The sequence below is a fragment of the Eucyclogobius newberryi genome, unplaced genomic scaffold (genome assembly GCF_026437365.1).
Source record: "Eucyclogobius newberryi isolate DKJ021-1_F unplaced genomic scaffold, fEucNew1.0.hap1 SCAF_11, whole genome shotgun sequence".
NCBI lineage: Eukaryota > Metazoa > Chordata > Actinopteri > Gobiiformes > Gobiidae > Eucyclogobius > Eucyclogobius newberryi.
The window spans coordinates 9,288,607-9,316,358 of NW_027315735.1; the positions used below are offsets into that span (position 1 = coordinate 9,288,607).

A 27,752-nucleotide genomic window follows, 5' to 3' on the forward strand; every position below is an offset into this window, starting at 1 on the left:
TAAGACAGTTACTCTTACTTTCATTCTTGGTCCATGACTTAGTGCTTCTACTTGAGTAATATTCTGAAGTAACGCTACCTCTCCACCCCTGAATATAGATCCTGCCGCATCTGTGCGGAGTACTGCAGAGCGCCACTAGGGGGAGCAGTCGGTCTTTCCCTCAGCCCTGGAGCCGCCGGGCCCTGCGCAATGTGCCGCCACAACAACTGAATCATTCTATGAAAATCCACAACCGCTTCAAACAAAGCCGTGACAAACAAATGAAGCGCATTCAAGTGGCCAGCACAAAACGACACAAATGTAACATGAGATATTCAGCAAGCAGGAGAATTATTATCGTGCGATCGGTTTTAACCTTTGTCTCACTCACAACATTAAAACATACTCAAAGAAAACGCGAAAACAGCAGTGTTCGTATGAAGTCAAAGTGAACACACTTTTTTTACACAACTAAGTGGACTGAGTTATCAAATAAGATGCATAATAAATGAACAGAGAAGAAAATGAACATAAGAAAAGGTGAACACATTTTTATTAATTATGGAAAGAATAGATGGTAAGAAAACATTGTTGCTTTGATAAAACAAATAATTTGCCGCTGCCTCCTCCAGTTCCCTTCCTCACGATGTGGTGGGAGACTTTGGTTGTTTTGTGCCACAGTGTGCACCTCCAGTGACACTTACGGAGACTATGATGCAGACTATCAACATCTCCACATGGAGCCAGGGCTTCCAGGGCTCCCACAAGCCAGGGGACTGGGCTCAGAAGGACCGAGAGAGAGAGAAGCGGGCGAGGGAGTCAGAAGAGATAGAGGGGGAGAGAGGAACGGGAAGAAAGAGGGAGGGAGAGAATAGAGAGTGAGGAAGAGCGAAAGAGAGAGCGAGGAGAGAGAGGGGATGTGTGTGCGAGAGCAAGGGAGAGGGAAGAAATAGAGGGAGAGAGGGCCGGAAAAAAAGGGAGGAAGAGGGGAGGGGGGTGAGCAAGAGGAATGAGAGAGAGGGGTCAAGGAAGTGAGAGGGAGGGAGAGGGGGTGAGAGAAGGATAGAGAGGGAGAGAGAGGGAAAGGGGGAGAGGGAAGAATACAGAAGAAAGAGGAAGAGGGGGAGAGGGAAGAATAAAGAGGAAAGAGGGAGAGGGGGAGAGAGAGAATGCTCATGGGGGGTGTGGGGTGGAGCCATGTGCTGACTGAAAGCTCTCGTGTCCAATCCCAGCCTGTTCTGGGGCTGCGTGTGCGCGGGGGCGGCGGTGGGAGAGAGACACAGGGACGTGAGTGTACTCAGAGCAGAGTGGACCGCGGCACAGAGCGGCAGAGCGCGGCACAGAACGGCACAGAGCGGCAGAGCGCGGACCCTCGTGCACTGAGCGGATTCTAGAGCAGTTGGCGCCGCCTCAGGGATGTGACACTTTTGGGTTGATGCGGCATTGACGCACGGAGACGCGCTGTAGTGACGCTCTCTGATGGGACCGCTACAGAGCCGGACTTTGGAGCTGGACATGGAGAGTGCGCAGTGACGCGGTGCCGTGCGCTCGAATCGCTTCTGCTCTTTTCACCAAGTGCGCTTTTCCCCGGCGATGATTGTGCTGCTGTTCGCGCTGTGCCTCGCGGATGGAGTACTCGGACAGATCCGCTACTCGGTGCCGGAGGAGGCGGAACACGGCACGTTTGTTGGGAATATTGCAGAGGACCTGGGGCTGGACCTGACCAAACTCGAGTCTCGGCGGTTCCAAGTGGTGCCCAACTCCCGCAGCCCGTACCTGGAGGTCAACCTGGAGAACGGGGTGCTGTTTGTGGCCAGTAAGATCGACCGCGAGCAGATCTGTAAGCAGAGCGCGAGCTGCCAGCTCAACATAGAGGTGTTTCTGGAGGATCCCCTGGAGCTCTTCCGAGTGGAGATCGAGGTGGTGGACATTAACGACAACCCGCCGAGCTTCCCCGAGACAGACATCACAGTGGAGATCTCCGAGAGCGCAACTCCGGGAACGCGCTTTCCACTCGAAAGCGCTTTCGACCCGGACGTGGGTTCCAACGCTTTACGCACGTACGACATCACTACAAACAACTACTTTCACCTGGACGTACAGACGCAGAGCGACGGGAACCGCTTTGCGGAGCTGGTTCTGGAGCGGTCGTTGGACCGGGAGCAGCAGGCGGCGCACCGCTACGTGCTGACGGCTGTGGACGGGGGGCAGCCTCCGCGCACGGGCACCGCTCTGCTGGTGGTCAAAGTGCTGGATTCTAACGATAACGTGCCCGTGTTTGAGCAGCCCGTGTACAGCGTGAGTCTGGCGGAGAACGCGCCCGCGGGCACGCTGCTCATCCAGCTCAACGCCTCGGACCAGGACGAGGGTCAGAACGGAGAGGTGGTGTACGCGTTCAGTAACCACATCTCCAGTCGCGTCAAGGAGCTGTTCAGCATCGAGCCGCACACCGGGCGCGTGGAGGTGCGCGGGGAGGTGGACTTTGAGGAGAGCGGACTGTACCAGATCTTTGTCCAGGCCCGGGACCAGGGGCCCAACGCCATCCCGGCACACTGTAAAGTGCTCGTCAAAGTCACGGACGTGAACGACAATGCCCCGGAGATCACGTTTAGTACAGTGACCGAGTCCGTGAACGAGAGAGCGGCCCCGGGCACGGTCATCGCGCTGCTCAGCGTCACGGACAAAGACGCAGAGGAGAACGGCCAGGTGCACGTGGAGATATTAGGTGACGTCCCGTTCAAACTCAAGTCCTCCTTCAAAAACTACTACACCATCGTCACGGACGGAGCACTGAACCGGGAGCAGGCGGACTCATACTCCGTGACTGTCGTGGCGCGGGACAAGGGCTCACCCTCATTGGCCACCAGTAAATCTATCCGCGTGCAGGTGTCGGATGAAAACGACAATGCGCCCACATTTACGCAGACAGTTTATGACGTGTACGTGACAGAAAACAACGTGCCGGGAGCGTACATTCATGCCGTGACCGCGCAGGACCCCGATATGGGCCCTAACGCACTCATCAATTACTCTATTTTGGAGTGTGACATCCAGGGCATGTCAGTCAAGACCTACGTGTCCATTAACGAGGACACGGGTTACGTGTACGCGCTGCGCTCCTTCGACTACGAACAGCTCAAGGAGTTCAGCTTCATGGTCCAGGCCCAGGACTCAGGGGTCCCGCAGCTCTCCTCCAACGCCACCGTCAAAGTTATCATCGTGGACCAGAACGACAATGCCCCCTCGGTTCTTGCGCCTTTGGGGAAGAACGGCACGGCCCGGGAGCCCCTGCCCCGGTCCGCGGAGCCCGGGTACCTAGTGACGCGCGTGGTGGCAATGGACGCGGATGACGGAGAGAACGCGCGCCTGTCCTACAGCATCCAGAGAGGCAACGAGAACGCCATGTTCCGTATGGACTGGAGGACGGGTGAGCTGAGGACCGCCCGGAGGATCTCCCCCAAACGGGACCCGCACCAGCAGTACGAGCTGCTGATCGAAGTACGGGACCACGGGCAGCCGCCGCTCTCCTCCAGCGCCAGCGTGCAGGTGGTCCTGGTGGACAGTGTGGCTGAGGGCCGGGGCCTGGACCGCGGGGGAGCCAAGACCAAAGACGGGGCCCTAGACCTGACCCTGATCCTCATCATCGCGCTGGGCTCACTCTCCTTCGTCTTCCTCCTCGTGATGATCGTGCTGGCAGTGCGCTGTCAGAAGAAGCAGAAGATCAACATGGTCACGTGTCTGACCAGTGATTGCTGCCTGGGCTCCTGCTGCTCGCGCCAGACCAGGGGCCGCAAGAAGAAGTTGAGTAAGTCCGACATCATGCTGGTGCAAAGTGCCGTTAACGTGAGCGGGCCTGGGGCCGCGCAGGTCCCGGTGGAGGAGTCCGGGAACTTTGGCTCTCACCACCAGAACCAGAACTACTGCTACCAGGTCTGCCTCACCCCCGAGTCCGCCAAGACTGATCTGATGTTCCTCAAGCCGTGCAGCCCCACGCGCAGTACCGAGGAGCACAACCCGTGTGGAGGCATCGGCACCGGCTACACGGACCCGCAGCCCGACATCATCTCCAACGGCAGCCTCCTGTCCGAGGTGAGCGCGCCTGTGTCCGAGTGTCCGAGTGTCCGAGTGTGAGATCAGGTTTAGTGTAGAAGTAGAGACATAATCAGATTATACACACGTCTCATATTATATACAATCAGATACGAGTGGTATGATATTAGTCCTGGGTTTGTCCCGTTTACGGCTCGGTTTAGTCCCTGGTTTGGTCCAGGTTCAGTCCCAGGTTTAGTCCTGTTTTAGCCTTGCTTGTCAGCATGTTTTAAAGTATTAGTAGAGCCTTGAATAACTAATAAATGTGAATGGACTAAACAACATTCACTTATGTTTTGTTATATTGGCCATCTAATCCTAGACCTAATGAGGATGGTGTGTCCTGGAGGAGATAAATACTGTATTTCCTGACCACTGTTGGGAAAAGTACAAAGTACAGGCAGGAGTAAAACTACTCAAGTAAAAGTATTATATTAAATAAATGTACTGGAGGTGGAAATTCACCTGCACAATTCTATGGAAACAGAAAGTTGAAACCATATACCTCGAAACATTCGCGACAATCAGTTTAATGCCCCACTGTGGAATGTTACTGCCAAAAGAACACTTTTCATGAAAACAAGCTGGAAGAGAAGCAGTCAAATTGTGATCTTATTAAAGATTGATTTTTAGTCAGAAGCAGAGTTTTAGTTTAGAAGCAATTTTCCTCATCATGTTTATTAATACAGCCTCATTTTGTTTGCTCAAAGCTTGAACTCTAAAATGTAGTCTTCATTTGATGACTTCAAAATTCTTAAAAAAAACACACAAAACCCTCAGCCATCTCAGCAGATCTAAACCACAGGAAAATATACTAATACTTTTTAGTCCATATGAAAAATATAGTGGTAAAGTAAATGTAGCTCTACGCTCTAAAGGTTACAGTATGAGCAGTAATTGACTTTCCCCCAGTGTTCCTGTGTGTGTCAGAGAAGTGTGTGTCAGAGAAGTGTGTGTCAGAGAAGTGTGTGTCAGAGAAGTGTGTGTCAGAGAAGTGTGTGTCAGAGGACAGAGGAGTGTGTGTCAGAGGACAGAGGAGTGTGTATCAGAGGAGTGTGTGTCAGAGGACAGAGGAGTGTGTGTCAGAGGAGTGTGTGTCAGAGGACAGAGGAGTGTGTGTCAGAGGAGTGTGTGTCAGAGGACAGAGGAGTGTGTGTCAGAGGACAGAGGAGTGTGTATCAGAGGAGTGTGTGTCAGAGGACAGAGGAGTGTGTGTCAGAGGAGTGTGTGTCAGAGGACAGAGGAGTGTGTATCAGAGGAGTGTGTGTCAGAGGACAGAGGAGTGTGTGTCAGAGGAGTGTGTGTCAGAGGACAGAGGAGTGTGTGTCAGAGGAGTGTGTGTCAGAGGACAGAGGAGTGTGTGTCAGAGGACAGAGGAGTGTGTATCAGAGGAGTGTGTGTCAGAGGACAGAGGAGTGTGTGTCAGAGGAGTGTGTGTCAGAGGACAGAGGAGTGTGTGTCAGAGGAGTGTGTGTCAGAGGACAGAGGAGTGTGTGTCAGAGGACAGAGGAGTGTGTATCAGAGGAGTGTGTGTCAGAGGACAGAGGAGTGTGTGTCAGAGGAGTGTGTGTCAGAGGACAGAGGAGTGTGTGTCAGAGGAGTGTGTGTCAGAGGACAGAGGAGTGTGTGTCAGAGGACAGAGGAGTGTGTATCAGAGGAGTGTGTGTCAGAGGACAGAGGAGTGTGTGTCAGAGGAGTGTGTGTCAGAGGACAGAGGAGTGTGTGTCAGAGGAGTGTGTGTCAGAGGACAGAGGAGTGTGTATCAGAGGAGTGTGTGTCAGAGGACAGAGGAGTGTGTGTCAGAGGACAGAGGACTGTGTGTCAGAGGACAGAGGAGTGTGTGTCAGAGGACAGAGGAGTGTGTGTCAGTGGACAGAGGAGTGTGTGTCAGAGGACAGAGGAGTGTGTATCAGAGGAGTGTGTGTCAGAGGACAGAGGAGTGTGTGTCAGAGGACAGAGGAGTGTGTGTCAGAGGAGTGTGTGTCAGAGGACAGAGGAGTGTGTGTCAGAGGACAGAGGAGTGTGTATCAGAGGAGTGTGTGTCAGAGGACAGAGGAGTGTGTGTCAGAGGAGTGTGTGTCAGAGGACAGAGGAGTGTGTGTCAGAGGAGTGTGTGTCAGAGGACAGAGGAGTGTGTGTCAGAGGAGTGTGTGTCAGAGGACAGAGGAGTGTGTGTCAGAGGAGTGTGTGTCAGAGGACAGAGGAGTGTGTGTCAGAGGACAGAGGAGTGTGTATCAGAGGAGTGTGTGTCAGAGGACAGAGGAGTGTGTGTCAGAGGAGTGTGTGTCAGAGGACAGAGGAGTGTGTGTCAGAGGAGTGTGTGTCAGAGGACAGAGGAGTGTGTGTCAGAGGACAGAGGAGTGTGTATCAGAGGAGTGTGTGTCAGAGGACAGAGGAGTGTGTGTCAGAGGAGTGTGTGTCAGAGGACAGAGGAGTGTGTGTCAGAGGAGTGTGTGTCAGAGGACAGAGGAGTGTGTGTCAGAGGACAGAGGAGTGTGTATCAGAGGAGTGTGTGTCAGAGGACAGAGGAGTGTGTGTCAGAGGAGTGTGTGTCAGAGGACAGAGGAGTGTGTGTCAGAGGAGTGTGTGTCAGAGGACAGAGGAGTGTGTATCAGAGGAGTGTGTGTCAGAGGACAGAGGAGTGTGTGTCAGAGGACAGAGGACTGTGTGTCAGAGGACAGAGGAGTGTGTGTCAGAGGACAGAGGAGTGTGTGTCAGTGGACAGAGGAGTGTGTGTCAGAGGACAGAGGAGTGTGTATCAGAGGAGTGTGTGTCAGAGGACAGAGGAGTGTGTGTCAGAGGACAGAGGAGTGTGTGTCAGAGGACAGAGGAGTGTGTATCAGAGGAGTGTGTGTCAGAGGACAGAGGAGTGTGTGTCAGAGGACAGAGGAGTGTGTGTCAGAGGACAGAGGAGTGTGTGTCAGTGGACAGAGGAGTGTGTGTCAGAGGACAGAGGAGTGTGTGTCATAGGAGTGTCTGTCAGAGGAGTGTGTGTCAGTGGACAGAGGAGTGTGTGTCAGAGGACAGAGGAGTGTGTATCAGAGGAGTGTCTGTCAGAGGAGTGTGTGTCAGTGGACAGAGGAGTGTGTGTCAGACGACAGAGGAGTGTGTGTCAGAGGACAGAGGAGTGTGTGTCAGAGGACAGAGGAGTGTGTGTGTCAGTGGACAGAGGAGTGTGTGTCAGTGGACAGAGGAGTGTGTGTCAGAGGACAGAGGAGTGTGTGTCAGAGGAGTGTGTGTCAGAGGAGTGTGTGTCAGAGGACAGAGGAGTGTGTGTCAGAGGACAGAGGAGTGTGTGTCATAGGAGTGTCTGTCAGAGGAGTGTGTGTCAGTGGACAGAGGAGTGTGTGTTAGAGGACAGAGGAGTGTGTGTCAGTGGACAGAGGAGTGTGTGTCAGAGGACAGAGGAGTGTGTGTCAGAGGACAGAGGAGTGTGTGTCAGAGGACAGAGGAGTGTGTGTCAGAGGAGTGTGTGTCAGAGGAGTGTGTGTCAGTGGACAGAGGAGTGTGTGTCAGAGGACAGAGGAGTGTGTGTCAGAGGACAGAGGAGTGTGTGTCAGAGGAGTGTGTGTCAGAGGAGTGTGTGTCAGAGGACAGAGGAGTGTGTGTCATAGGAGTGTGTGTCAGAGGACAGAGGAGTGTGTGTCAGAGGAGTGTGTGTCAGAGGACAGAGGAGTGTGTGTCAGAGGACAGAGAAGTGTGTGTCAGAGGACAGAGGAGTGTGTGTCAGAGGAGTGTGTGTCAGAGGAGTGTGTGTCAGTGGACAGAGGAGTGTGTGTCAGAGGACAGAGGAGTGTGTGTCAGAGGACAGAGGAGTGTGTGTCAGAGGAGTGTGTGTCAGAGGAGTGTGTGTCAGAGGACAGAGGAGTGTGTGTCATAGGAGTGTGTGTCAGAGGACAGAGGAGTGTGTGTCAGAGGAGTGTGTGTCAGAGGACAGAGGAGTGTGTGTCATAGGAGTGTCTGTCAGAGGAGTGTGTGTCAGAGCAGTGTGTGTGTTGCGTTCAGGGGTAGTGGGTAAATGTCACGTCTCAGCTCAGAGTGTTGATGAGAGCGGTGGAACAAATGGAGTGAAACACTCAGATTACACCGGAGCAGCCTGCGTGGTCCCGGGATAACCATAACTGCATGTTTACAAACAGGTCAGGGGTCACGGGGTCATGGCAGGGACACGGCAGGGACACGGCAGGGACATTTGAACATATGCACAAGTTGAATTTTGAGTATATTGTTTATCGTAAAATGCTACTTAAAGAGCTGATTAAAATAAACTTTCAAATAAGAGAATAAGGTGATATTTATGTGCTTTTGTTATTCATTTTACATTTAACATTTGTCTGTTAATGAAACCTCAACTAATGTTTAAGGTGTCTTACTATTGTTATCATACTCCAAAAAGATCAAGATATTTATTTTTAGAAATATATATATATTTTTAGATAAATATATGCGCAAGTCTAATTTATAAAGCATGTTTGAGGTTTATTTGTGAGTGTCACATAAAACACACTGAAGTGCAGCTTAGTAAATATACATTCACATATTCTCCTCTTCTGATCAAATGTTCCCTCCTCCTGTCAATGTTTTTGTTCTTTGTTCATTCACCCAAAGTTGGACGATATTATGTCAATTCAGCAAAGACTAAACATCACTAAACGTAAAGTTGAGGTTTAATAAACGGACAAATGTGAAATGTCTGTCAAATGAGTCACAAACGTGCAGAAATATCATCTTATACTTTTATTTGTAAATTTACAACATATAACTGTACTTTTATTTTGAATCAGCTCTTTTTGTAGTATTTGTTACTTTGAACAATTAACTCAATATTAAGATTTTGCATATATTCAAAACAACATTCCTGACAGTATGCACATTTGGACACGCTGCCTTCCTGAATACAACACTTGGAGAGACTGATTATTATCAAATGGGTTTAAAGTTAATCCTAATAAATTATCTGCAAACAAAGGCCAGCATTGAAATATGAATGACAGTAATATCTCCAAAAGCAGTATGATAAGTGTTGTTTTGGTGAAAATTGAGGTTAATTACAGTTCAACACATTTAAGGCGAGACACTGCAGGTGAAAAGGAAAGACATTTACATTTAAATATATCAATTTGAAGCTTCTACTAAAGTTTACTTACACAACTGTAAGAAATATGTATTACACGTTTTTCATTTGTGCGTAAAAATTTGCCAAAATGTCACATATTTGGGACATTCAAATCTGAAAATTTAAATGTTTTCCTTCATTTTGTGACATATTACATTATTTTTTACACTTTTATTACAGGGAATTTGTGTTGGAACAAAACAAATCTTTCTGTTCAATCCCTCAGACTTGTTGGGTTCAAGACTGTAAAGTTTTGGTGTGTGTTGGTGCGACTTTAAGGGCTGATCTTTATGTCTCTGTGGGAGGAGAAAACGGCCTTTGAAGTTACAATGTTCCAGAGAAATCTCTGGATGAAGTGGATTAAGTGAAAAAGAAAAACAGCTTTAGTAGCAGACTGGAGCAGCGTGAAAGTGCTTATGAGAGCAAACTGACCAAAAAACAACATATTAAAATCATAGGGGTTTGCCTGCAATGCCTTGCCTTAAAAAACATAAATCCATCAAAATCTGGATGTTTATGTTTCAATTCAATTAAATTTATTATTGTAACGCCCAAAATCACAGTGTGAGCTCACTCGGGGGACTGCGGCCCCTGGGGGGATTCATCACATATGTTATTACACTGTGACACTCACACTATTTTGTTGATGGGATCAACAAAATAGTTCATTTATGTGAAGGTTAGAGACAAGGTTTTGGAGGATGATCTGTCACCTGCTGGTCTCCATGGAGATGTTACTGCTTTGCCTGGAATGATCCACAATATCCACACTATTAAGTATGTCGATGATCCGACCCTAAGTACACTGACCAAACCCAGAGATCAGTTATACACAAAAGCACTCATGAACAGTGGGTTTAGTGTAAGGCTCCAGTCTCTGATCCATATTCATCCTTACGAGCCCAATAAAACAATTAGTCCACTGAAACTGGGATTATACTTCCTGTGTGCACGGAAATGAGACGCACGCAGGCAGTATTTGTTGGAAGTATTTATAATCGGTGTGTTTAAGTGGCTGCAGACAGTAGGAATCCCGCTCATTTCCACGCCGACCGTCCGTGTAGTTACTCATTTTTCACTCACACCAAAACCGGGTCCTTACGAACGCCATGCAAACGGACAGGACACTTTGCCTCGCGGACCTCGCAGAACTCCATTGGCCGGTTATTCAACTAAATGACTAAAACTTCTCCATGGAGACAAGCGGGTGAAGCCACCAGGCCAAGTTTTAAGTTAGAGTTCATTTTTGTTTAGTAATAAAACATGTGTAATTAAACCCTCAGGGGAAAGTGTATGTGTGTGTGTGTGTGTGTTTAAGTAGCTCACACTTACCTCGCTGCTGCTGTGTATGTTTCAGAGCAAACACCCGCGCTCCGAGCTCAGCTACCTGGTGGACCGGCCCAGACGAGTAAACAGGTACAACACAAAACAAGCACACAACTGCACACAATTCAGCTAATCAAATCTATTTGAACCTGACTGATGAAGTGAGTGGATTCTCATGTCTGAAACAACCATGTGGAAAGACAAATCTGTGGTCATGGAAAGTATTTCAGTGTGTTTGAGAAGTGTCAGATGCAGTGGTCACTCCATCAATGCAAGATCTGTGTGAGGAATAACGACACACTGAAGATCTGTGTGAGGAATAACGACACACTGAAGATCTGTGAGAGGAATAATGACACACTGTAGATCTGTGTGAGGAATAATGACACTGAAGATCTGTGTGAGGAATAACGACACACTGAAGATCTGTGTGAGGAATAATGACACACTGAAGATCTGTGGGAGGAATAATGACACTCTGAAGATCTGTGGGAGGAATAATGACACTCTGAAGATCTGTGGGAGGAATAATGACATACTGAAGATCTGTGTGAGGAATAACGACACTGGATGGAAATAATGAAGTTTATTGAAACTATGCCACACCGAATGTGTGCTGTCATAAATTCACATACTCCATATCACAGTTACATGTAACGTCCTATGACGCCCTGTGACGCCCTGTGACACTCTGTATTGCCATGTGACGCCCTGTGACGTCCTATGACACCCTGTGACGTCCTATGACGCCCTGTGACGTCCTATGACGCCCTGTGACGCCCTGTGACGTCCTGTGATGCTCGGTATTGCCCTGTGATGCTCTGTGTTGCCCTGTGACGCTCTGTATTGCCCTGTGACGCTCTGTATTGCCCTGTGATGCTCTGTATTGCCCTGTGACGCTCTGTATTGCCCTGTGATGCTCTGTATTGCCCTGTGACGCTCTGTATTGCCCTGTGATGCTCTGTATTGCCCTGTGATGCTCTGTATTGCCCTGTGACGCTCTGTATTGCCCTGTGATGCTCTGTATTGCCCTGTGACGCTCTGTATTGCCCTGTGATGCTCTGTATTGCCCTGTGACGCTCTGTATTGCCCTGTGACGCTCTGTGATGTCCTGTGACGCAATGTGACACTCTGTATTGCCATGTGATGCCCTGTGACGCTCTGTGATGTCCTGTGACGTCCTGTGACGCTCTGTGACGTCCTGTGACTTCCTGTGACGTCCTGTAATGCCCTGTAACGCCCTGTGAAGCCCTGTGACGTCCTGTAACGCCCTGTGGTGCCCTGTGGCACTCTGTATTGCTATGTGACGCCCTGTAACACGCTGTGACACCCTGTGACGCCCTGTAACATCCTGTAACATCCTTTAACATCCTGTAACATCAGCGCTTGTGTTTCAGCTCAGCGTTCCAGGAGGCAGACCTGGTCAGCTCCAAGGACAGTGGCCATGGAGACAGTGAGCAGGGGGACAGCGACCATGACGCCACACACCGGGGACACTCCTCTGGTCAGAAATACTAATACTAATACTACTACTGCTACCATTTGAAGTATTCTAACAAAACCACATGAAGTCACTGGAGACACAGGAAAAAGACTGAGCGACTTTCACTGAGCGAGTCACACACACACACACACACACACACACACACACACACACACACACTCGTGCATACACTGTATCCACAGAACATCTCGGACGATTGCTTTAGGACACTGAACCTGACACAGACGCACAGATATAAGTGTGTATTCAGCAGTGGGACAGGCCGTGCGGAGATGGTCTGAGCCTGTGTGTGTGTGTGTGTGTGTGTGTGTGTGTGTGTGTGTGTGACTCGCTCAGTGGGTGCGCTTCACTGGCTGGTTGGTAGATTTGAGCTCTGTTAATGTCGCTGATGTCTTGGAGCCCTGGGGACGTGAGCTGCTTTGTAAGAGGCTCTGCTGGCACGGCGACACAGAGCTGTGCTAAAGAGCCCATTCATTTGTCCACACACTAATGCACCAGGCTCTGCACACTAACATCATTAACACATCACACTATGCAATCCAGCACTATCATTATTTGTCCTATACAACATTAAAATGGGAGTTAGATAGATACCTAGATACTTCATTGATCCCAAAGCTTTTTTCAAAGTGGTGCGTGCTCCTGTGGGATACATTCTTCAGTTCATTCTCTTTTTGAGCCACAACGGCAAAGTCTTGACACTCAATTCAGATTTTTTCCCAAATCAGATTTCTTTAGCGAGGCAGTTAACATGATTCAAATGCTTGTCAAATGATCAAATGATCAAATCACATGATATACTTTTTAACACAATATATTTTTGTTATATTTAAACTAAATGCCTTGATTTACTGGTCAAACAGTGTCAAAATAAAACATGAACAGAGACTTTTGAAATATAATATAGTCTATAGTAAAAGTGTGTTGTTTGTGACTTTGAGGCGTATTGTGGCTCCGCTCTCGACGTCACGGCTGCTCTGTTTGGTCAGGATAATAGCTGTCTTAGATGTACACAGCGTGTGTCTGTACCGCTCAACTTCTAATTGAGTTTGTCAGCAGCAGTGAGCCTCGCTCCAGCCGCATCACTCTTTAATCACACTAATATTAAACCAACGTGTCTGTCAGCGCTGAGACAAGCCTGTTAGCTGCTCTCTGACTGAGACTGCATTTCCAAGTGAAGCTGCTATGGTCTGCTCTTGGTTTTCTTATTTGAGGCTTTACCTGCTGAGCACAGTGGGTCTGAACACGACCTGATCTAATCTAGAACACTAAGAAATAAAAAGATAAGCTTTATTTAATGCTGTGATTACATGTAGAATATTTGTCTTGCTGTCCTCTGGGCTCAGGACCCTAACAGACTGTGGCCAAAGTGGCAAAGCAGCACAGAAGGGAGGGGCCGTGGAGCCTGAGAAACTCCTCCTTAGGCCTGCATGGCACGTTATCGCCGCGGTAACAGCTCGCTGATTGCTAATTCATTTCTCAGACCTCTGCATACCAATTACCAAATGAAGGTTATTATAGGCCTTTCAGGTTGAGCCAGAGCAGCCGCGATCTGGAGGATAATGTGAGCCATGGAGCAGAGCCAGGGTCACACACACACACGCGCGCACACACACACACGCACACACACACACACGCACGCACACGCACACGCACACGCGCACATGCACACACACACACACACACACAGTGTCACACACACACGCACACACACGCACACACACACACGCACATGCACACACACACACACACACAGTGTCACACACACACGCACGCACACACACGCACACATGCACACACACACACACACACGCACATATACACACACGCGCACACACACATGCACACACACACGCACGCACACGCGCACATGCACACACACACACACACACAGTGTCACACACACACGCACACACACGCACACACACACATGCACACACACACACACACACACACACAGTGTCACACACACACGCACGCACACACACGCACACATGCACACACACACACACACACGCACATATACACACACGCGCACACACACATGCACACACACACGCACGCACACACACACACACACGCACACACACACACACACACACGCACATATACACACACGCGCACATGCACACACACACACACACACATGCACACGCACACACACACATGCACACGCACGCACACACATGCACACACATACACACACGCACGCACATGCACACACCACAATTAGCCAATATAAACTTGAAAAGTGTTGGTGTGTAGTGTGTGTTTTCTGGAGGTGAGCTCTGTCTGTGTTTTCTGGAGGTGAACTCTGTAGGTGTTTTCTGGAGGTGAACTCTGTAGGTGTTTTCTGGAGGTGAACTCTGTAGGTGTGCTCTGTAGGTGTTTTCTGGAGGTGTGCTCTGTCGGTGTTTTCTGGAGGTGTGCTCTGGAGGTGTTTTCTGGAGGTGAGCTCTGTAGGTGTTTTCTGTAGGTGAGCTCTGTAGGTGTGCTCTGTAGGTGTTTTCTGGAGTTGTGCTCTGTAAGTGTTTTCTGGAGGTGAGCTCTGGAGGTGTGCTCTGTAGGTGTTTTCTGGAGTTGTGCTCTGTAAGTGTTTTCTGGAGGTGAGCTCTGTAGGTGTGCTCTGTAGGTGTTTTCTGGAGTTGTGCTCTGTAAGTGTTTTCTGGAGGTGAGCTCTGTAGGTGTGCTCTGTAGGTGTTTTCTGGAGGTGAGCTCTGTAGGTGCCTTTTTAGCTGCTCTGTGGTGCTCTGCATGGCTGAAGCACCCTGACCACTTTCAGCCGCTGATCTGCTGCACGCCTCAGTAGATCCTGTGTATTTCTGCTGTGGTGTTTAATATTTCATGTGAATCCCTGTTGTTATGAAGCTGGGCACTTTTCCAAGCTGTTAGTGACGACAAGCCAAATTAATCGGCTTTGTAACAAAGCAAATTCCCTGTGTGCTGACCAGCGCACACACACAGAGCCTGATCATCTGTGCGGAGGGCTTAGCCCTGATGGCTGTGGACAGTTGGGCCTGTAGCTACACATGAGCCCAACAAACATGCAAACAGAGGCTTCAACATATGGAGCAGTGGAAATACATGTTAGCTTAGGGTTTACGGCGGCCTGCTCAGGCCGGGCTAACCACACGCAGCTTTGTGAGCAGCGTACAAAGGCTTTGATCAGTTCTGCTCCACATCTGCATAAGGCCTGAACTGCGCTGGGAATGCTGGGTAATCCAGGCCTGTGAGTGTGCACGTTTGGACATGTAGCACCTGCAGCCTCTCCACACCACACGCTTTCAAGCTCTTTGAAACTCGAACATGTATTCAGGCTCATTCATGCACAGGTGACCATGAAAAGCCTCAGACAATACAACGCATTAACAAAGCGCTGTAAATGTCAGCCCACATGCTAAAGCTAAACTGAGCTGTAAAGCACCACTAACGACTCATGTGCTTCAGAATGAACCAAACCTGAATCATTTTAGTGTGCGTTAAGATGGTCCCAGATATCTATGACAGTGTTGTGTTTGCTGAGGTCCTGCGCCTCCAGAATTTGCCTGCACCTCACCCTGGAACTGAGAGGCTTCCGAAAGAGCATTTGGCTATGGAAATGTGTGTGAATGCAAAGCAGTGGTGTGGGCCTGTGGGTGTGTGGGTGACAGGGCCTGTGGGTGTGTGGGTGACAGGGCCTGTGGGTGTGTGGGTGACAGGGCCTGTGGGTGTGTGGGCGACAGGGCCTGTGGGTGTGTGAGCGTGATCCAGTGACCCTGTGAAGAGCTGTGGCCAAGTGTTTTCTGAATAAAGAAACTCTTTTTTAATAGAAATAATTGACAAAACAGGCTTTGAAGATCAAGAAGACATTGAATCCCTTTTCAGCTCTGAATGAAAGCCTTTTTGCCCTGGAGGGAAATGCTCCCACAGCGACACGATCAACAGGCTGCACACTCATGAACGTGTGCGTGTGTTTGTTCTGTGATTCGTCATGTGCTGTAACTGGCCTTATGTTCCTGCAGGTACTGACCTGTTCTCCAACTGCACAGAGGAGTGCAAGGCGCTGGGCCACTCGGACCGCTGCTGGATGCCCTCCTTCGTTCCAGCAGAACGGCAGGGCTCGGACTATCGCAGTAACCTACACGTGCCCGGCATGGACGCTGTCCCGGACACTGAGGTATTAGCCTGTCCCGAGCTCATGGCCGATCAGTCATTCTCCACCTTTGGCAAAGAGATGCCGCTCAGTCACCTCCATCATCACCACCCCAGCCCGCAGCATGGCACTGTCCCGTGGAGCGAGCTGGAGGCCTACAGGCCCAGCTCCAGAGCCAACCATGCCCCTGCCTATTTAAGTGAGTATGCAGGCCCCTCTGCTCTCCATACAAGCAGCGCAGGAACATTTACATGATCATGTGCAGGACATTATTTTTTGACTAATGAAGGACTTTTAGGCCAGGGTGGACTGACAAGAACAACTTTTTTGTTTTATTTTCTAACTCAACAAATAATTCTGTAAATGTTCCTCATGCTTTAAATTGAGAGACAGAACTAAATTAGCTGATTTGATCTGGTTGTCTTCATAGACTTTATAGATCATTTTCATATTTTGAAAAAACCTTTTAAATCCTTTCCCCTGAAGCACACACACACGCGCACACACACACACACACACACACACACACTGAAGCACCACAGAGGCCATTGTGCTGCTGCAGCGTGGACATCTGAGTGGAATGAAAATGGCTGCTCAGTGGTAAAGTACGCAGGAGCACTAAAATGTCTGCTTTTAATCAGCAGAGCAGAACATCTCATTCTCATTCAGTCAGAAGCTGTGGATCAAAATAGTTGAGATAACCGAGAACTACAAAATGGCCCATTTCCAGAAAACAGCAGTTGTAACACAGATACCCCTCCATCCCAGCACTCAGGATATTAGGATCCTGTGGAGCAGCGCTTTGAGAGGCCTTTTTTAGACACACAATGAGCTGCATCTCTGTAGCTCACTGTAGCCAACAAACAGCCAGTCAAATGTAGTCATATTTACCCTAGCCTCACTCTTGCTTGCTTTGCTCTAGCTGCTGCGCTGACTGTCATCACACGGCTGGATCAACGGGACACCTATAATATTCAATATTAAAGGCAGCTTCATGTTATTCCTTTTGCCAGAGTCGACAGCAATCAGTATTTTAAGCAAACCTAAAATGGGCTTTTACATGTGGCCCATAGAACTATATGAAGACGAGGCCAGGTCTAGACTGCTAGTTTTATTTGAAGTGGAGCAGAGCCCCTCCCCACTCCCTGTACTCCCCGCCTCAGGCCCGGCCCGTGGCCAAGGTGGCCAAGGTCTTCGTCGAGAGGAACAGTGAGCCTCAAATGAACTTCTACAGCCACAAGTGAACTGTAGTTTCTCTGTTGTCATGGAGCTATTCATCCATGAGCCATTAGTCCAGCTTCTTCAGTGAATTTCAAACTTTGATTCCTGATTTCCACTCCTATGGCATTGTTGATTGAACAGTATGATTAAGGCTATCTTATTCCACTGACCCTGAAGTCAATTCAGTGTTAAAAATTCCCTAAAATATTTATTCAAACCATTGTCCTTAGCTGCGACCACAATCAAGACTACCGTACTTTTCGGGCTATAAAACGCTCCTGAATAAAAGCAGCGCACACGATATTTATGAAGAAAATAGAACTTGTCCATATACGGGCCGCACCTGTCAATAAACCGCAGGTGCCCACGTTGTAACATGAGATATTTAAACATAAATAAATGCGGTCGTGATGCGGGATCTCGCGGTCTGTTGCACCGCAGGGCTAGACTAATATCTCAGTGAATATGAGTTGGATTGTAATAAAACACAGTGTTTTGAAATCTAACGTACAAAGAACACATCTCAGCTGTTCCTACTGTCCCCTCTGTCCTTGATGACTCTGTGTGAGCTGATTTACATGTGTCTGTGTCTTCACATCTGGTTCATCTGCTCCTGAGTGCTTACTTATCGAGTGAGTGTGACATTGTAACACTTTTACACAGAAATATGGTCCATGGCAGTGATGCACATGTTGTCTTTTGACTCGTGAGTCAGGTCTGGCCAAGAAAGTTTCATATCAATGCAGCAGGTTCTAAACTGCAGATCGCTGTATATCGCATGTGCACGCTCCACGTGTCTTTGTATTCTGCCGCGTCTAGATTCACTTCCGCATCAGATGAATTTCTCCGTGAATATGAGTCTGATTGTAATAAAACACACACATAAAATATTGAAAACACGATATGTCCCTTGGACCGTGCTTCCCCTGATGTCTTGTGAGTGTCAGCGGAAACACTGACCACTGCTTGTAGTTTCTGTGTTGTTTTGGTCAGGTGACTTGAGACTCTTATTGGACACAGTGTTTGTTTGCTTCATTAGGGCCATAATAACCCTGTGGATATCTCAGCCTGTCAAGAGACTGTCGGTGAATGGCCAGATTTCAGCATCATTTCAGAGGGATAAACATTTATGAATTTTGATTCAAATAACTCTTGTAATTGATGTCATGTTTAGCTCTCTACATTATTTAAATAAGTCTTTTATTGGTGCAGTTGGTTGATCTGTTTGTGACGAATGCATTTGTGGTCTCCATGGCACCCACAGTCAGGTCATCGTTTCCCATGAACAGTGCCCTTGTGCTGTCTCAGAGAGGCTCTTGGTGAGGGGCTCCGAGTGGATCACAGGGCCCTATGCTAATGAGGGCCCCGCACAGAGGGAGGACAATAGCCCAGAAGCAGACCAGGGCGGGGGCTGGCTGTTTGAGTCTGTACCAGAGGAATGACACTAAAAAGGCTGAGGGCCCTTAATCTTATCAGGAGCCATGATACACAGGGCTGTTTGTTGTGAGGCCCGGGGTCAGGGAGGGGCCTGTTATTACCCCCTTTGGGCTCAGACTCAGGGGGGATGCAGAGGAGGGGGCACGGCCGAAGACAGTGGGGTATTTGGTCTTTTATCTGTTTCTCCGCCCTTTGTGCTCGTCCTAAATAAATTGGCCGGGTGAGATTGAGTTTTAGTGATCCACTGACACATTTCCCACAGCTCGGATCACTGCGCACAGACGCCTTTATGATGAGGATGTGGCTCTTCCTCCCCCTTCACCTCATCCCACCCACCATCCGTGACATCGCCGTGCGCTGCTCATGTGTGCCGCCTGTTGAGCAGCGTTCAAGTGAAGGAACGAGCTGTACTGTGCAGGAACTCAGACAACGGAACTACAGTTGGCCATGCCCTTTAACAGTTTGAAATATAACATATGTCAAGTGGACGTTTGTGAAGAAAAGTGGAAAATGACAGCGAGTAGCACTGTGTTCTAAAAAGGAATTCCTCTCTCTATTTTATATGACCAAATCACATCCGAAATGCAGGGAAATACAGTGTTTTGACGACATAATAGTGATTTAGAGGTCAAATAATAACCACTAAAATACTATCAGAGCATTGGCCCTTGTTTATAGTATGGTTGCTAGGTAACAGTGATTGGATTACCTCTAGCTATGCCACAAAACTGTGACAAGAGTGGATTAATGGTGTTCAACGGGTGCTGTACAAGGACGAGGCCAGTAAAATGCAGAAAATGATGAGATAGATTTGTTATTTTTACCACACGATGTGACAGCCCTCGGCAAGAAATCTGAGGCACTCTGTAGTGTGTGAATATTAATACATTTATAAATACATGCGTAATTTATTGCATGGATTCCCAACGTGTTTTTGACACTAGCTTGCCTACCTCATCTGTTTGAGATAAAAAAAAAAGATGTTCATTCCGTTGTAGTGAATTGTGTTGTCTAACCTGTTAAAAGGTGTGAAATGAATGTTTATTTTAATTTTTTTATTTGCACAATTCAGTGTGAAAGTCTTAATGGGAGACAGGCACTGCAGTTTCCAGCACATAAATACAAGAACAGAACTTTAAAATGATGGGAAACAGACTGAGAAATAAAGCAGGTTTAATCTATCACTAAAAAAAAAAAAAAAACATATGGTAAGGAGGTAAAAGCTGTGAGCTAGAACCTTTTAGCCCGACCTTAAAGCCTTTTCTGAGAGTGCTAACCATGTGTCTTTGTGTTTGTTGCAGAGAGGAAAAGGCTTTGCTAGCTCATTCCGTATGGACATCCCAGACACAGCGTGACTTTGCACAATCAGCCCCGGCCCAGACAGACTCCACACTACCAAGGGCCCCCGGGAGCCCCTCAGCGGGACCACTGCCAGCCTCGGCGTGCTGTTGGGAGTACGGGGGAGAACGGGGTGAGGCCGGACTCTCAGCCGGACTGAGACGCCCCCTGTGGAGCGCTGTAGTGGAGGGACCAATCACACGCTCGTTTGTTCATCTGGTGTGCCTGTTTACAGCACTGGACTCGGAACTGACTGAGGTTTTTTTATTACAAAGTGTACAACAGACGCCTTGCTTCCACTGCCCGTCGCCCGCGGTTCAGCCACGCTGCCTCGCCCTGGAACTACCGCAGTGTCTTGTCCCGTGAGAAACAGCCATATGTGGAGGAATGCCAAAAGGACAGCCATCATTGTGCCACTTCTGTTTGGGACGCTCACCAAGTCTTGTCTGGATTATCCTGATAGTTTGTTCCTCTGGATGGAGATGGCTGGGAGTATTTTGATGATATGCTTAAAGCCCAGTGTCCACTGCACAATCTTGGCCGTCTGCGATGAAAGATTTCTGATTGGTGCTGCTCGTGGTTGAGTGGATAGCACATATCCTACAGTGTGGGGCAATCATGTGACCAACCGTGACCACAAACATGTGACCAATGTAAACACTAGCACAGAAGTGTTCAGCTGATAACAGGACCTTATCTCTTGATTTATTTTTCATTTAGCAACTCTTCCAAACACAAAACACTGCTAACATGTCGTGCTAACCTCAGTGGACAGCTATAGTGACGTTACCACTACACAGCCTCCAGAGTTATTCTGTGTGTGATGTTTTAAATACCTCACTTGTAGTGTGACTTTCTTAAATCTTATCAGACCAAAACATTTTTGCAGTGGACACCAGTCTTTAGGGAAGTTGTTTTAATGATTACAATCATTGTACATTTGCATTGAGCTAAAGAATTAGCAGGTTCTTTAAGTACTTTGAGTTTGACATGTTCCGCTGTGCCATGTCTGGTTCTGGTGAACTGAAGCGGGCAGTGGAAGCGACGCTCACATTGGAGAGAGGAGCCACAGACAAAGCCCTTTACGTGTACAGGACACCACCTCTGTCAGTGCTCCGGGCCCCTAGCCCCCCTACGGGGCCTCTGGGGGCGGAGGGTATTTACATGCACTTCCATAAAGAAGTGACTCGTTTAACAATCAAAGAATTTTTATATTGTAAAGTCATACTTGAGTTTGAATCTCGTTTTGTTCTGATACAGACTTTTTTAAATAACGGCCATATCAGTTGTTTTGTTGGTAACTCTTTATATTAACTACACCTTAATTCACTTTAATAAAACATGAACAAAAGCTTAATGAGCTGATAGTTTTGTGATTGTTCCCCTAACCCCTAAAGTAAGTAGTTACTAAGTCTTTGTTCATGCTTTATGAAGACTAATGAAGGTGCCGTTCTTATAAAAGTGTTAAAGTTTTGTTAAAGTGAAGCTCAAACGTTGCCTGGGTGTGAGTCATTTGTAAACTATATTCCTTAGGTGCACTGCGTAACTTTTCTGGTGAGGGGTCCGTTCTCTGCTTGTCTCCATGGCGGGGCTATTGCTTTGCTTATAATGTTACACATTATGGCATTAATCTATAGCATATATTTAATTACAGCTGTATCTATTGCTTATGACAATAGCTGAAAAACATACATTCTGTCCTTGAGCGAGGTCACCTCTCCCTGTAACCTGACTGGTATCACAGGCTTGTCTCTATTGTCTCCATGGAGATAGATATGGTCAGTGTTTCCATACTGTGGGACAGTTTGTGAATTGTATTCACTGAAAATGGCAATAAAGCTTTTCTGGTTCTGACTTTAATTCAAAGCAGTGAGGTTGTCAAAAGTATTCAAAATTAAATACTTATTTGAGCAAATATAATTATCAATATCAATAAACGATTTCAACTTAACATAATGAGAATCGAGTTAACTTCCTAACTAGTTGATTTTTGTGTCTTTAGTTTTCTTTTCCTTTTTGACATGGTTTGGACTAGTAAATTAGGGCATGTATTCTTTTTTTAAATATATAACTTAAATTATTATTAAATAATAAGGTATATTGTCATAACTTATCTATGAATATTTAAGAGTTAAGAACCATAGGTACAAAATCTAAATTTAACAGGATCAATTCTGACCTTTCCTTACCTTTTAATGCATTTTGAGCTTTATCAGAACTAGAATAAGTTGTAATGTCATAATGTTTAATACAGAAAGCATCATTATTTAGTATTGAAAATATAAAATCTATTGTCTAAAAAGTTACCTAAAAAAAGAGCATTTTTTTTTATTGTGACTAGTATCGATAATCAACTATATTCTTTAGTATATGTAATGTAAGTAATGTAGTCCCAAATCTCCATAGAGACAAGCAGGTGTCGGACCCCACCAGAAAAGTGACATAGTACACTTTAAAGTTTCTCACACATAGTTGTAAAAGCCACAACTCTCTTCTGCAGCCTAAATGAGCCGACGGGCCCGGTGTTTCTGCTGTGGGCGGTGGCCGTGTGTGTCCGGCGGCTGCCCACGCTGCCCTGAACTGTGGACAGTGTCGGGCTCACAGTATTAGTAGTTTCTATCATGTGTGCGAAGTGTTTACTGTACTCTTTTCAAATCTTTCAAGCTTAATATTGAAGTCTCTATATAAATCTATATCTGTGTTTGAATTCTTGCTGGTTCTTTCACTCATTTCTGGGGCGTTCGGGTCGGTTCGTTTGCCAAAGGTGGGAAGATAGCATCTGAATGTGCTAGAAGTAAGAGTAACAAAAAAAAATGTAAACTGCTAATCAAGTAAGAGTAACAGTTTGGATGTAACATTATATAATGCACAAAATCTGGTATTTTCAAAGGATAGACACAAAAGGAAAAAACCTAAATCATATCTGAAGGAGTGGTGCAAATGCTTTTATACTGCAAACATAAAGCTTTAGTCACTCGTAGACTTAAAGGACACATATGATGCAAAGGCTTTTAACTCTGTTCCAACATGGTTCTCTCATCAGAAACACATATGTGCAGAAAAGCTGAGAAGAAACCTGAAGTTGTTTCCAGTTTATTCTGCTTTTATGATTAAAAGTATAGTTCAGGTTGGATTTAGGCAGTGGTGGAAATGTTTTTAAGTACTCATTAAAACAATATATATTTATGAGTAAAAAGTAAAAATCGCACAGTTTTTTAGAACTGTTAAAGCGTTCAATATAAAAAAAAAAAAGAAAAAAGATCTTTGGTCAACAGCAGCAATTCAAATCCATTTCCTTATTTTCCTAGTGAATTCTCTGTATATCTTTTTGTTTGTTCAAAGTAACTGCTCAAAGCATATAAAAAGCAAACTTTCTACTTTGCAGTCCATTTAAAAAAAAAATTATGCAATAAAGTACAGATATCTGCTCTTAGATAGGTTGAAGTAAATATTATGTGCCTTAAAATGTTCAGTAAAAGTAAAAGTACAGTACTTTTGCTTTTGTACTTTAGGTACAGGTTTATTTCTTCAGGAAACAGTTGTTATGTTTGGGTGACATAAGCTGTTCCAAAGCACCCCAAAGACCACTCCAGCTGTGTTTCTCATGAAGGGACAATGTTACAGGGTTCTAATATGTGTCCTGAAAGTACATAGCCTTAAGAAAGGAGCTTTGATGACTTTCAATTAAAATTAACCAATATTTACAGTTTTTTTTTTACATATGTATGGCTGTTGTTCTTAAAGATAAAGCAGAGGAGACCACGTGTCTAAATTTAAGACATGAAACTTTGTTCAAAACTTCAGGCTGCTTTCTCAAAATATGTTTTGTAATTATGCTTTTCTTTATCGCGGTGCACTGTCTAGATAGAGTTTATAGTCATGTTATATGTTAACATTGGGGGAAATGACTAAAAAGGCTTAGGCCATGAGTTTATCTGAATTCTAAAACAATCCGTATCAGTACTGGCCAGGGACACACTCATCTGTGTCGACCACGGGACTGCCAAGATTAATATTAATCTTTGCAATTAATTAATACATGTTATTATTAAAAACAAATTGAATTTTTTTTTTGTTAATTCTAATAATCCTAGTCATTCTCTGTACTATGCAGACACAAGCCAAAGTACCTTTTATCTAATTGTAATTGTGTTTAATTGTAACATTTATATATACATATATATATATATATATATATATATAAATATATATATATATATATATATATATACATATATACATATATATATATATATTTTTAAAAAAAATTGAGATTACAGAATAATACCGTAGACTTTAACTGTACATATTGTTTATCTAACCTTCAGTCTCCATATTTCAACCTTTACACAAACACAAGTGTTGATGTGAGCTTTTACAATAGATTTTAGTGTCTTTTGCCTCCCAGCTCTGATTACATTTTGACAGCACGGTCACTTAATTATGAATGTTGTAGCTGACCTAAATATGCGATTAGCAGAGGCCCGGGGCTGTAATCCACTTGTGCCAGTGCGGGTGGCCCACTGGCCCGTTTGCTGTGTGTGTGATGTGTGTAATCCACATAGATGATGGTATTTACACATGGTGCATCCACTGCAGCGGATTAATCTTTCCCTGCGCCCAGCGCTGTGGTGCAGCTCCAGTCTGTGCACAGGTTATCCACATATGCAAATATGAACAAGCAGGACACAGACACACAGAGGCTGAGGGACACCGAGGGACACAGAGGGACAAACACGCACGCGCACGTACGGACACACACGCACGCACACACACACACACACACACACACACACACACACACACACACACACACACACACACACACACACACACACACACACACACACACACCGGGGCTTTGTGGTCAGAGCAAGAGGTCTGTGCGAGTGACATGGGCAGAGTGGGGGTCTGGAAGTCTGTGGGCATGACCAGGTCTGGAGGTCTGTGGGTAATGCAGGGTACAGGGCACAGGGTGCAGTGCGGAGGGCGCAGAGTGCAGGGTACAGGGCGCAGGGTGGAGGGCGCAGGGTACAGGGTGCAGGGCGCAGGGTGGAGGGCGCAGGGTACAGGGTGCAGTGCGGAGGGCGCAGGGTGGAGGGCGCAGGGTGGAGGGCGCAGAGTGCAGGGTACAGGGCGCAGGGTGGAGGGCGCAGGGTACAGGGTGCAGTGCGGAGGGCGCAGGGTACAGGGTACAGGGCGCAGGGTGGAGGGTGGAGGGCACAGGGCGCAGGGTACAGGGCGCACGGTGGAGGGTGCAGGGTACAGGGTGCAGTGCGGAGGGCGCAGGGTACAGGGCGCAGGGTGGAGGGCGCAGGGCACAGGGCGCAGGGTACAGGGCGCACGGTGGAGGGTGCAGGGTACAGGGTGCAATGCGGAGGGTGCAGGGCGCAGGGTGGCTCAGAGCACTTGTGATACAACATTGCTTAAATAAGTCATACTAAAGATGTGTCAAAAAAGGTGAACAAACTTCTCCACTGTAGGCTCAGGCTTCTCATAGTACAAAATACAGTCACAGTCTAGTCTTTAAATCAGGCCTTTAGTGCTCTGAGTTCAGACCAGCAGCCGAGCACCCCATGCTCTCAGCAGGAACATGTTCTACAACAAGTACACATTGGGGAATACATATCGATGGCATGTTTTCAGCCTGGTAAAATCCAGACTTAGGTGCACCGGCCTGTGCACAAGCATAAAACTGTGCACGAGAGCAGCCAGGCGAGTGGTCTTATGTCTGAGCAGACGCAGCAGCGAGCACAAACAAGTCCCGAGCCCCAGGCCCCAAGCCCCAGGCAGGGGACGCTCTCACCTCCATATGCTGCAGCAGTTGGAGCAGCATTTGGCCTGGCAGAGGAGGCAGGGAAGCTGTGGAGGGCTGGGCACATACGGCAGCACTATACAGAGGCTTGGGACCAGACCAGGTCTGTGCAGAGGTCTGGGACCAGACCAGGACTGGGCACAGGCCAGAGGCCGGATTAGATGTAACTGCGGACAGTTCAAGCAGGATTTCGTCAGAAACAGGAAAACAAAGTGTCTTCATCTTTTTAATGTAATCCTATATCATACAAGTGCTATGGTATATTTATGTTAAATGATCAAGTTCAATCGTTTTATTTTTTATTTTTATTTTTCCAGAAATGTCATATATTATAGATAATAATTTCAGCATTTAAACCTGAAGAAACAAAAGAAACCCTGATACGTTCCTGTCCCGGATGTTGCAGAGCTCTCAGACTGTGGGGCAAATGTGCAGCAGCTTTTCCAGATAATCTTCATCTTGGATCTGCAGATCTGCTTTTGAGCATATGGGCTTAAGTAATGGCAATATGGGCCAGAGCTAATCCTGGGCCTCTCCTCCGCCTCCCCAGACGCTGTGGACCGTCTGCAGTGGATTCCCGCGCAGAGGCACTGAGCTGGGCACACAGGAATGCTAACGGCTAACTGCTGCGAGGGAACACACTGCCAGCTCCAGGACATTTAGCCTGGAGCTTTAAACAAGCACAGGCCTGCTCACAAGGATCTTCTGCAGGTTTGTTTATGGCAGCTTCATCTGCCAGACAGTTACAGCAGTTAATGGTTCTTCTATGACTTTTACTTAAAACAAGAGCCTGCATGCTTTTAATTTGACATTTGAAATATCAATATCACATCAATATTACGTTATACAATTTCCTGTGCATAATGTACCTGACATGATCCAAACTCAATGCATTACATAAAGACAGACTAAAATACTGTGTAGAGGCCCAGAAAAGTAAAATAAATATAGAAAACTAGAAGTAGTTTCCTGTTTACTCTAGCGTCTCACAGACTCACAAACTTGAAATCACTAAAGATCTTTTTGTGAATTACTGAGATTGGCTGCATGATTAAAAGTATAATTCAGGTTTGATTTAAAAAAATTTTGGATTGAGTTATGTTTGGGTGTCGGTTCAAGTATCAGAGCTCGGCCTCTGAGCCCAGAGCCAGGCCGTGAACATGGAAACACCCATTAACAGAACCATTCCAAAGCACTATACAGTGGCCAGTAGTGGTAGTGCTGGATGTGTCCAAGTCGAGGGTGTTTGCCAGAGGAGGATCTTGTTTTATAGCGATCCGGGCACCAGCCCCACCTTTGTTCTCAGGATTTATCTGAACGTGTCAATATTTGTGGAGAATCTGAGTCTGGCTTGTGCCGTCTTTGAGAGCTACAGAAACAGCTTGTCTTTCATTACTGCGGAATATTTTATACTCACAGAGGACATTGGCTTTTTAAATATGTGTCCTTCTCAGTGCTCACTTCTGCCACAAACGTACCTGAATTTAGGGTGAAGCCACCTAAGTTTAATTGTTGCTCAACTGTAAGTAATTTTCTCTCCACACTTAGGACACAGGTTTGTGGACTGGAAAGAGACAGAGACATGAATATAAGTTAATTTATTCAATGTTAAGATTTATGTAGCAAATGTAGTTAAAAACAGAGGCATGAATAAAGACATTACTCTCATATGTTGACTAGAAGTGTTCAAACAGAAGTGTCCAAGAGGCTCAAAATGCATAAATAGAAAAGGGAGTGTCTACAGAGCCTCCTGAAACAGCTCTGCGGCTCTGCAGCCATGGCCAATAGAAAAGCA

The 27,752-nt window shown here is 46.8% G+C and overlaps 1 protein-coding gene across 2 annotated transcripts; it reads left to right on the forward strand.

The window, feature by feature from the left end:
- The first annotated feature begins 1,332 nt into the window (after positions 1-1,332).
- Positions 1,333-20,914, forward strand: pcdh10b (protocadherin 10b). 2 transcript variants are annotated; one of them, XM_072435484.1, is made up of 5 exons: positions 1,333-4,068; positions 10,542-10,600; positions 11,908-12,014; positions 16,016-16,345; positions 20,106-20,914. In XM_072435484.1, the coding sequence occupies exons 1-5, from the start codon at positions 1,573-1,575 to the stop codon at positions 20,123-20,125; spliced, it is 3,012 nt and encodes a 1,003-aa protein (XP_072291585.1). In that variant the 5' UTR covers positions 1,333-1,572; the 3' UTR covers positions 20,126-20,914. The 2 variants fall into 2 exon arrangements, with proteins under 2 accessions (XP_072291585.1, XP_072291593.1); XM_072435492.1 differs by having other exon boundaries at positions 1,334-4,068; positions 16,016-16,170.
- Positions 20,915-27,752: the final 6,838 nt, after the last annotated feature.

Bases quoted from the DNA above. Each gene is read 5' to 3' on its own strand.
- pcdh10b (XM_072435484.1), top strand. From the start codon at position 1,573: ATGATTGTGCTGCTGTTCGCGCTGTGCCTCGCGGATGGAGTACTCGGA. The intron at 4,069-10,541 runs GTGAGCGCGCCT...TGTATGTTTCAG, and splicing joins ACGGCAGCCTCCTGTCCGAG to AGCAAACACCCGCGCTCCGA. The intron at 16,346-20,105 runs GTGAGTATGCAG...TGTTTGTTGCAG, and splicing joins CCATGCCCCTGCCTATTTAA to AGAGGAAAAGGCTTTGCTAG.